The following is an 11,431-nucleotide window of genomic DNA, read 5'->3' on the forward strand; positions in this document are numbered from 1 at the left end:
GTGTGGTCATAAAAATCAGATCAGTGTCAGGCATTGATCAGTTTAATATGAGGAGATACTTTAGTTAAATGTGAGTAGTTGTATTATCTTTTAATCATCAAAGTATCCAGACTCTTAGAACAGAGTGTCACAGACTTCCTGTTTATTTCCTTTTAAAAAACAATGTATGGAAAACAGCTGAGGGATGACAGAATATTGACGGTGTTAATAAAATCCTGAACAAACTCACCAAGAGAAAAGTTACAGAAACGTTTTTGATTTAGTCGTAGTTTACATCTTTGTGTGGAGGGAGGCATCCATATCGTCACTGGAAGATTTGTTGTCAAAATGCAGATGACATTCTCATTTTTAACTCGATAATAAACTCAGTTTAAAAAAGGGCCGGTAAAAACTGCTCCACAGACAAACAGACTCTGAAAACAACTGAGGACCTGATCTAGATCAGAACACCTGATCTGGATAGGTACTGAAGGGAGTCATTAAAGAAACACCTGCAAGGTACAGGGTCTCTGTGGATCCTCCTGCTCCAGCCCTGCAGCTGATGATGCCCCCTTCCCCATCAGAGTCCTGGCGTTCAGGAGACAGTGGGAGTCCAGGGCCCCTGGATGTGCTGGCTCTGCAGGAGTCTCTGCAGCTCCTTGAACTGCTCCACTGTCTGGTCTTTCACATCAGGGTTTGAGATTTGCAGCCGGATGCTGTCTGTGGACCAGCTGAGTTCTCCAGAGAACATCTCCGTCAGGATCCGAGCCACCACAGGAACTACCTGAGGATAACCAGAATTAGGTTCCAGCACTCACAGGTGAAACCACACATTTAGATTTCATAAATCTAAAATTATGTAAACCATGAAGGACTTTGTAGTAAATTTACTAGAAGTTGTCGTCTGGGACTGTCATTTAGCCTGATTGGCTGATACATCCTGTAGGTGAGTCATAAGGTGCTTTTTGACAGCAGGAACTTTCCCCAGGAACTAGTAACATTTTGAGGAACTCTGTGCGTTTCGACAGCAGGAACCAGGGCCTAAATTTAGTTCCAGGGTAATTGACTTACCCCCTGAAAAGTCCCTGATTGGTCGAGTACTCATATCTTTTTGCTTGTTTTGCGATATTTATTGAGATATTAAAAAATACAGGAAATTATACCAGATGAATGCAGTGTATTTTCATGTCCATATAAACAATTAAGGATCGTATTTCTTATTATTTTGGACTAGTCAAAGTCAATTTTCCTTTAACATAACAAACCCCTCCTTTTACCACTCTTGGTTCAGACACCCTTATGAAAAAGTACAGATAGTTCAGGTGGAGCGACACTGTAGAGGCAGGGATATATGTTCTCACTGGTCACTTGCCTAACAGATACCACCTGCACCTACCTGTGAATTTGTGTGCTTGGTACAGAGAGAGGGAGAGGTAGGGTGCCCATATTTCTGTTGACCGCTAAAGCTATTTCCCATCATAGTCTAGTCCTACAAGTCCATCATTGCATAAATGTTCAAATGTATGTTTTTATTGAAAGGGTTAAAATAAACACCCTCAACCTGCAGTAATGGCCTCATGTTTCCTCCTTGGAATCAGCGTGTCAGCCAGAGCCCTGCTTTCTCCTCTCAGTGACTCACCTAGTTTTGATAGTCACATTATAGACACGTTTCTTATAAATTAAAGAGAAATAGACCTGTGGGCTGCTGCTGTGCTATATGGTATGTCATCAACTATTTCTAATGGTGTTCAAATGTAAGTTTAATCAGCGTGATCTGCACCGTGACAGTAGCTTCCTGAAAAGAGAGCTTGTGTCTCCCACTTTCACAGAGCGGATGTGCTGTTACACCAGCAGCACACACACGGTGTGTGGTTGTGTGTGAAAACAGGAAGTAGGAGACGCAAGCTTTCATGCTCAATCCATTTACAATGCAATAAAACACAATCAAAAACAGTTGAATCTCTCACGCTAACAGGCTAACTCTTGTGTCCCACAAATGATGACACCCTCTTATTTTTTGAGTTTTAATGGCAGTTGGCATACCAGCTTAAAGGTACCTTACCGCCACCTACTGGACTGGCGGTGTAGTGCAGTTACTTTTATTGCTTCTCCATACATCATTGGCCTGATTTGCATAATCTTCCTGGGACTTTTGGCCGTGGTTGAAATGCAGACAACAATGGGCCGCAGGAAACATTTAGTTCCTTGAAGAAAAGTTCCTAGAACTGAAAGTTTCTGGTACCTCCACCTATACTGGAGCCTTATTGGATTCTAAGCCCTGTAGGTGAGTCACACTGGAGCCTGATTGGATGATACACCTTGTAGATGAGTCACACTGGAGCATGATTGGATGATACACCTTGTAGATGAGTCACACTGGAGCATGATTGGATGATAAACCCTGTAGGTGAGTCCAGGCGTTAAGCTGAGCCTGAATGGGAGTTGGACAACTGTGAAGAAGAGTTCAGTTTTTGTGTGTTTGTTGAGTTTAGTTAGAGCGCCCCCTGTGGACATGAACAGACCTGGACCATGATGAGTTTCTTCTCTCTGGGTTTTTTGTCGGGCCAGTCCTCCCCGAAGCAGAAGTGGATCTCAAAGGGAGGAGGGTTCTCAGCCTCCCCCTTCTGGAACAGGATCAGTCCTGTGGACAGAATTTATTTCACACATTTAGTTTAAATAAACATCAAGACAGTTTTCTCTTTGCGCTCTGATTGGTCACCTTGCAGGAAGTCGTTGAGGCTGAACACTTTGATCTTCTTCTCCCTCTCCATAGGGTTTGGTGGACCCTGATCCGACATGCCCGGTCCTGACCAGAACACCTTACACTGACAGAGGCGGATGGCGTAGATGTCCTGCTCCCAGATCTCCAGGATCAGACCGCGGTCCATTACGTCCAACAGGGCCTCCGTGTAGAACCGCTGCTTCTGGTTCTGGATTTCAGACGTCCCCGGGAACAGGACCTGCTGCAAGGTGACGGGTCCGAACAGGTCCACCTGCTCAGGGGTCGGCTCCAGGTGTCCGAAATACAACCTGCAACCCTGAGGGTTACTGACTGTCAGAGAGCCCACCGTGCGACCACGGTATTGGAACTTCAGGTCCAGATCTGTTACTACGGCAACACAGAGGGGTCACTTATAACATCTGTTACTATAGCAACACAGAGTGGTCAGTCATTACATCTGTTACTATGGCAACACAGAGTGGTCAGTTATTACATCTGTTACAACAGCAACACAGAAGGGTCAGTTGTGACATCTGTTGAAGTTCTGAGAACAGGAACTGTGTGGGGTTCAATGTCTGGTTCAAGGGAGCCGGGCAGCCAGGAATCAAACCAGCGAAACCAACAGGCCGCTGGACCACAGACACGCATACTGCTCCTTTAGGACTGAGCCCAGGTACCTGAACCTGGAGCCAGGTAAGAAACCTGTGCTGTTTAGCTAGCTCTTGTGAGGGCACAAGAATAACAGTTTTTTGTGCAAAGCTAGGCTAAAAAGCTCTGAGAGGTTTGTGTGTCTACGCCGCCGCGGACTATGCACTGCTTTACCGGGTATTTTTCTCTCCAACGTGCGTTCTCTGTGCAATAAACTGGACGAACTTAATTTCATTGTTCTTCTGGACTGGAATCTTTTTTCAGGCTAAATACACCTTCAGCCGGGCGGTGACAGAAGCTCAGCGTCTGTACTCTGAGAAACTACAGCAGCAGTTTTCAGGGGGAGATGCTGACTCAGTCTGGAAGGGTCTCAGACAGCTCACCAGCTACAAACCGAAAACCCCCCACTCTGTTAATGACCTGCGCCATGCCAACGACCTGAACGAGTTTTACTGTCGCTTTGAAAGACAATGGGACAGTCCTGACACCGTCCCCCGTGACTCTTTTCAACAACAACAACCACCACAGCTTATCACCTCCACCTCGCCCAGCACCTCAACGCCCCCCCCTGTACAGTTTTTAATTACACCTGTGTTGTACATATTTTGTGTTATACGTATTTCTTTTTATATTTTTATTCTTATTGCCTATTTTCTATTCTATTTTTTTCTTTTTATTCTAGTTCTGTGTTAATTTTTCTGCACCTAAATCACCAAAACAAATTCCTTGTATGTGCAAACCTTCTTGGCAATAAACCCCGATTCTGATTCTGATTAGACCTGCAGGTCAGAGGTCAGAGGTCATACTCACGTGGGACGCTGTTCAGCAGGTCGTACTTGCAGGGTTGGTTGTTCTGTGGGTCTCCCTGGTTCTGGACGCCCCCGATGCTGCTGGTCTCCATCGAGGCCGGCCCAGGGGGGTCAGACGCAGCCGGGGGGGGCATAGAATTCAGGTCCTGAAGCCCACTGGGGAGTCCTGTAGGAAGGACGAAGGACCCCTGATCAACCCTCTGCCCCTGGGCCTGGAGGTCAGGGGTAATGGGGAGGTCAGAGTTCATTGGGAGGACTCTGTCTTGGAAGAGGGGGATGGGGATCACATGTGGAGGTCCAAACGTCCCATCTGTGGACAAACTGACCTGAGTCACCTCTGAAGGAGCTGTGAAGTTGAAGGAGGGGGGGTCACTGGTCCTTGGGTCTGAGGAGACATGACATCCTCTCATGACGTCATCAGATGAAGTCATCTAATGACTCTAAAATTAATCCAGAGGGCAACTGGACTTGGTTGAAGTTATTGAAGACGTTTCACCTCACATCCAAAAGGCTTCTTCAGTTCTGACTGGTGGATGGAGCTAGAAATATAAGCCTCTGTAGGTAATTAGTATGCTAATAGATGTTACCGTGGGTGAGTCTTTAACCTGAGCTGTTGACCTAGTATCACTGAGAGTCAGCCCATTAACACCAGAGGGTACTATGGGGGCTTTCACATTAGAGACCCGGGCCCAGATCCGAGTACACTTGGCCTCAAAGTCCAGTTTGTTTGATTAATGTGAACACTGTACCGTACTCAAGTACGGTTCGTTGATCCGTGCCCGGATCCACTTGAAAAGGTGGTCTTGAGTATGGTTCATGTGTACTCAGTTACGGTACGCATCAGGTGTGAAAAGCTACTGTACCTAACCACGGAAGTGGACTGCTTTTTATAATGTCCGCATATGCGTGCAGCAACGCTGATGTCATCCTCTGAACTGCACGGCCAGGGATGATACAGTAGGAATGTAGGTTAGAGGGTCATTCTTGAGATTTTCTCCAAGAAACATTTTCTCCAAGAAACATTTTCTCCATTGTACGGGAAGGGATCATGAGATTCACATGCTTTTTGACACTGGAACGACAACATAAACAACATTACGTAGTTGATGATACTCTTCTTCTCCTTGTTTTTGAGGTGCATTACTGCCACCTTCTGCTTCGGAGTCCTACTGCAAGTGAACTCGGGTATGGCACGAAATAATTAATGTGAAAGCTGAACGGCGGGGCAGAGGAGAAGGGGGGCATCCATACTAGGGTACGGTACGAAGCAATCATACCTAATGTGAAAAGGCCCTAATGGAACTGTGACTCAGAGGGTACTATGGTCGTAACGACCCATCGTAATGACCCATCAACACCGGTGGGTACCAATGACTCTTAGTCATACTCGCTCAACAGCTCATGTTAACCACTCACCCTTGATTACACATCTATTAGCATTCTAATGACCTACAGAGGCTTATATTTCTAACTCCGTCCACCTGTCAGTTTAGAACTGAAGAAGCCTTTCGGATGAGAGGTGAAACGTCTCAAAGAACTTCAACCGAGTCCAGTTGCCCTTTGGCTTAAGCTTAGAATGACCTGGATGACTGAGAACCTTCACAGTCATCTCATGACATCATCAGATGAAGTCATCTCATGACATCATCGGAGCTTCTACTTGCTCCGTTTCTACTGCAGGAATTAGAGAACAATTGGTGGTCCTCCAGGGTCTCTCTGGAGTCAGGAGCGGGGCTTAAACCTGATTGGTCGATTATGTGTGTGTTAAGTGTGTGTGACGTTCTTCACTACATTCTTTAGCCTCATGCGCAGTTGGATCAACATGAACAGGAATCCTTCCTTTTAATGGTGCTCAATGACAAAGTGAGTGGCGCCCCCTGCTGGCCAGTCCGATCTGTTAAAAACTGGGCTGTCAGTCTTACAAACATCCCCTAGTGTTTATTTCTAACCCTAACCCTCTGATGTCAGACATGTTTTATGGGTTTAAGTTGAAAAGTTTTAATGAGAACTAATATTTTGCTTCTGGACACGTTGAGTTAACATACATTTTATTTTGAAAGAACTCATCCTGCTGACTCAGCAGTTTCACTCACTGATCCCTTCTGTGAAAAAGCTTCTGCAGATCTAATCCATGATGAAACGGATATTTTACGTGTTAATATAAACTGAAGTTTTAAGGTTGTTACATATAAACTAACTTAATATTTACAAGGTTCCTGCGGTGAAGAGTCTCTATTTCTTGACAAAAAACCTGAACTGAAGTTTCACTCACTGATCGAGAGCTCCATCAGGTTCGGCATCTGAGAATAAAAGAGGTTGTTGTTGTCGGGTCAGTCAGGTGAATAAAGGTGATTCAAATGTGGAAAGTCTGTTGATTCCTCACCTCCTCTTCATCATCATCCCCGCCGTCTGAAACAGAAACAATTGGACATGCAGGGTTAAAAAGTGAAGGTTACAGATAAATACAGTAACACTTATTATAAAGACTCAGCTGAATTTAGTTTCAGTAATAGTCTTTGTATTTTCATTATCAATATTATTATTAATATTAGCAGCAGTAGTAGTGAAATAAAAATGTATACCTGTACAACATGATTCCAGGGGAGTGCTCTCACCTGCGCTCCCTGACTGCTCGCAGACTTCGTAGATTTTGAACGGTTGGACCGGTGTTTCTTTGGTTCCGTCGTATTTCAGCTGAAACTCTCGGCTCTTGTTCAGAGCACAGCGCAGGTTTGCTTTCCACTTGGCAGGGTCGGGTTCATCCACCCTGTCCCGATACTTACCTGTCTCTAGAGCCCAGGCCTGACAGACACACAGCAGGAATTACAAGCACGTTTACAGGAAGAGATGTGCACCTTACATTCAGGTAAAGGGGGTATTGGGATATATAACATAACATCGTCCTGTTGTTATCTTCTTTACATTCCGTCATTAATTATGCCTTCTAAAATTCAAAGATAAAAAAGCCAAGTTGAACAAAAGTTTTGTTCTGTTCACCCAGCAGATGCTTCAGCAGGTGAGGTCACAGGAGGTCAGGAGTCAGAAGTCGAGGCGTTTGAGGGTGACTCTGACCTTGAAGATGGTGTTTTCCTCATCGGACGTTGGTGTGTGCCGTGTAGCGTGTTTCCATGGGATCTGGAAGAGTCGGTGGTCTGGGCTGAGCCACTGTAGACCAGGATACCTGCCGCTGTTCACCTGAGCCAACAACCAGGGCTTGAGACGGATCCTGCGGGGCTGGACACTCATGATGGGGGGAGATTGGGATCACTGGGATCACTGGCAGGGGGTCAGTAGGAGGCCTGGAAGCTGTGGGGACCAGGAGAACACACTCCTCCTTAAATACAAACTTTTTAATGTGGAAGTCTGTTCTGCTGTTCTTCTACTTTCTGCTCTCACCTCACTATAACACTGTGCACCAAACCTGGTGTATAGTTCACTCAATTTACACTGATACACATAGTACTTCTTGAAATACTTCATCATGTGATGGTTTTCTGGGTTAATGAGATCATGAGTTTATTTTAGAGTAAAAACGTAAAGTTATACTTGTGTGTATTTGTACTTTTGGTATTTGTTTATTCCTTGCAGTCTGAAGAGTACTGTTAATGTGGTAGTTAGATTTAGCATTATTACATAATGCGCACGCGCGCGCGCGCACACACACACACCTCTGCTTTGTTCCTTAAAAGTTTTAGGAAGTCATTGAGTCACAGTCATGGGATCAGACCAACAGGGATGTATTCATAACGGCAGAAGACTGACAGTTCATAAATGTTGAGGACTTAAGTGTGTGTGCGTTTGTGTGTGTGTGTGTGCGCAGTGATTGCATTGATGGACTCACCTGGTCCCGGTTTCTGGCCGTGCCGGTGCTACGCGAATTGGCAAACAAGCGCGTGTTCCGGTTAAACGGTTGCAGCGTCACCGTGACGTCAACAATCGAACAAACAAACAAACGAAAACAGACAAACAAACGAACAAACTACGGGGGACCAAAGCGGCTCACGCGATCCTCTCGTTCAAACTTTGACGGAACTCAGATCAGATCCGCGTCAATATGACGTAATAAGAACAAGTACTTCCTGTCAGAGAGAAAAAATAAAAGCTTCACCACACTATTGGAAAATAAAACTGTCGTAGCAACAAGTGAGAACAGACACAAAGGCACATACTGTAAATATAAGGTCAATAAACACTATAGTGTAAATACACAGATATATTAAGTTGTTAGTCAGATATTTTTTAGATGAACTCTGATCTGTGCCTTCAGACTTCTTGATAAAAAACAATAAAATAAAATAAAAAGATATACATATGTCATATATGTCACTGCATGTTGTCCTGAAAAACATATGTTCCATGTTCAATCCTTTTTCATTTATAACTGTTCGAATTAGTATATCAGTATAAGTTTTAGTATATAAAGCATAAGTATATATTAGCAGTATAAACGTGAAAAGTATACAATTATCTGTTTGTTTAAATGACGTTTTACTTTGTTTAAATATTGTTTTCAGGTTCAATAATCGAAGACTAAGTAAAGAGATTTAAGATTTAAAAGATTTAAAAGAGATTTAAGATTTAAAAGATTTAAAAGATTTAAAAGAGATTTAAGATTTAAAAGATTTAAAAGAGATTTAAGATTTAAAAGATTCGTGACTGTGGTTCAAAGGTCAACAGTTGACAAATCAGAGCTGCCATCACTGCTCCGTGAATTTCACTTTCATGAATGACGACGTCTTAAAAATTACTTTTCATACTTTTTGTGTTTTATTGTGAAGGAGTGTCCAGTAGTTTCCGGTGTGGCGCTGATGACTGCAGGTGTAATACACAGTGACTGACGTCCTGCAGGCCCCGCCCCCTTTCCGTTGCAAACAGGAAACCGCTGTTTGTTTCATTTTCAACTGTAATCATCTCTGATACTTGAAACAATTTACCATAAATTAACCCCAGACTGACACATATGAATATTTATTGTATTTATATACCACATGAAAATAATACATTTATTGAGTTAACTGTTGATCATCAGGAGTTTAAAGTGACAGAAGAAAAACATAATCTGACATAATCCTGTTTTCTTCCCCCTCTTCTCTTTTCGTCTTCTTCGTCCTCCTCCTGTTTTCTTTCCCCCTCCCACTCTCCCTCTTCTCTTTTGTTCCTCCTCCTCATCCCCCTCTTCTTATCTTTTCCTCCTCCTGCTCCTCTGTGTGATTTAGGTTTCAGCTTTTATAAACAGGTGAGTCAGTGAGGTGGAACTTCATCATTGGAGTGGAAACTCTACCTGCTGAACACACTCAGGTGTGAATCCTCTGTGTTAGAGGCTCACCTGTAGAGTGTTTGTTCTGCTGCTCTGACCTTTGATCACACTGAGACTGACCTCAGATCTGTTTTACCTGAGCAGCACACGAGTTAGAGCACATAGACGAGTTACAGACGAGTTAGAGCACATAGACGAGTTACAGCACAGCGACGAGTTACAGACGAGTTACAGCACAGAGACGAGTTACAGACAAGATACAGCACAGTTACAGCACAGAGACGAGTTACAGACGAGTTACAGCACAGAGACGAGTTACAGACGAGTTACAGCACAGCGACGAGTTACAGACGAGTTACAGCACAGAGACGAGTTACAGACAGGTTACGGACGAGTTACAGCACAGAGACGAGTTACAGACGAGATACAGACGAGTTACAGCACAGAGACGAGTTACAGACGAGTTACAGCACAGCAACGAGTTACAGACAGGTTACGGACGAGTTACAGCACAGAGACGAGTTACAGACGAGATACAGACGAGTTACAGCACAGAGACGAGTTACAGACGAGTTACAGCACAGCAACGAGTTACAGTCGAGATACAGACGAGTTACAGCACAGCGACGAGTTACAGACGAGTTACAGCACAGAGACGAGTTACAGTCGAGCTACATAAACAGTCAGACCATAAACAGATGTAAATGTAAACATGGTAACAAATAAACTGTTGAACCTTTCAAAGCAACAACAGAAAAAAACTTGAAGTCAGCTGATTAAAGCACAGAGTTTAACAGCAGCACATTCTCTCTCTCTCTCTCACACACACACACACACACACACATATATGTATATATATTCAGTATATGTATATATATGGGGTTTTGAACACATGTTTACTACATGTTGCAGTAGGAGGATGTGTGGGCTCCTGGTTACTATGGAAACCTGTGTGGTTTCCATGGCTGTTTGAGGTCCCTCCTCCTCCTTTTCCTCCCTCCTTCTCCCTCCTCCTCCTCCCTCACCATCAGAGGAGATGAATCCAATCCAGTCAAATCCAACTTTATTTGTAAAGCACTTTAAAACAACCACAGAGGACCAAAGTGCTGTACAGAAGAATAAAAGACATAAAATACACAGCTCACACGAGGCATAAGATACAAATGAATAAATAGATATAGATAAAAATAAATAAAATTTTAAAAAAAGACTATAAAAGAATAAAATCAACGTCTTACAAGGTGTCAAAGGCCAAGGAGAAGAGGTGGGTTTAAAAACAGACAGTGAAGAGGCCTGTCTAATGAGAGCCGCAGCAGCAAAGGCACGGTCCCCTCTGAGCTTCCTTTGTGTTATCGGCACGCTCAGAAGCAGCTGATTGGCTGACCTGAGAGCACAGGTGGAGGTATAGGGGTGTAGCTGCTCAGAGAGGTAGGGCAGGGCAAGGCCACTGACTGACTTAAAAGCAAATAAAAGAATTTTAAAATGGATCCTAAAATGTCTCATAATGTCTCAGAATCAATCAGTCAAGACCAATCTGCAGTCTGAAACAATCCTGTCTTGAATCCATGACTGACTCTTTAACACACAGACAGACAGGACCAAAAAAATCTGTATCTAACCGCAAAAACCTCCATCTGTCCAGATTCTGATCCTAAACCAGAACCTGAACCAGAATCTGATCCTGATCCTGAATCAGAACCTGAACCAGAATCAGAGAGAGCAGAAACAGTTTAATCGAAATTTACTGCCAGAACTGGAGAAAAATTCAGCAAGAATCTTAAACACATAGACACAGAGAGACAAACATGTTTCCTGTTTATTAAAGATCACATTTCTCCTGCAGAAAAAAATGGCTGCAATAATTCATTTTATATATTTAACATTTTAGGAGACGTGGCTGCAAACCGACTATTAAATGCAAAGTTAACAGTGGTTCAAACCGACAAAGAATAAGATTTACTGTGAATTACAAAAGTTTTTGATGTTGAAACAGAAGTATTAATTAAATGTATTAAA

The 11,431-nt window shown here is 43.5% G+C and overlaps 1 protein-coding gene across 6 annotated transcripts; it reads right to left on the bottom strand.

The window, feature by feature from the left end:
* Window positions 1-125: 125 nt before the first annotated feature.
* On the bottom strand, window positions 126-8,190 carry irf5 (interferon regulatory factor 5). Of its 6 annotated transcripts, XM_069670855.1 has the most exons (10): window positions 8,000-8,190; window positions 7,231-7,464; window positions 6,741-6,960; window positions 6,542-6,567; window positions 6,431-6,458; window positions 4,485-4,543; window positions 4,160-4,370; window positions 2,699-3,088; window positions 2,502-2,620; window positions 126-763 (listed from the first exon to the last, which is right to left on the bottom strand). In XM_069670855.1, the coding sequence occupies exons 2-10, from the start codon at window positions 7,402-7,404 to the stop codon at window positions 575-577; spliced, it is 1,416 nt and encodes a 471-aa protein (XP_069526956.1). In that variant the 5' UTR covers window positions 7,405-7,464; window positions 8,000-8,190; the 3' UTR covers window positions 126-574. The 6 variants fall into 6 exon arrangements, with proteins under 6 accessions (XP_069526956.1, XP_069526953.1, XP_069526955.1 ...); XM_069670852.1 differs by having other exon boundaries at window positions 4,160-4,543; window positions 6,774-6,960; XM_069670854.1 differs by lacking the exon at window positions 4,485-4,543 and having other exon boundaries at window positions 4,160-4,468.
* Between the last annotated feature and the right edge of the window lie 3,241 nt (window positions 8,191-11,431).

The sequence above is a fragment of the Semicossyphus pulcher genome, unplaced genomic scaffold, assembly GCF_022749685.1.
Source record: "Semicossyphus pulcher isolate SPU_LCO1_2020_fin unplaced genomic scaffold, fSemPul1.0.p SCAF_20, whole genome shotgun sequence".
NCBI lineage: Eukaryota > Metazoa > Chordata > Actinopteri > Labriformes > Labridae > Semicossyphus > Semicossyphus pulcher.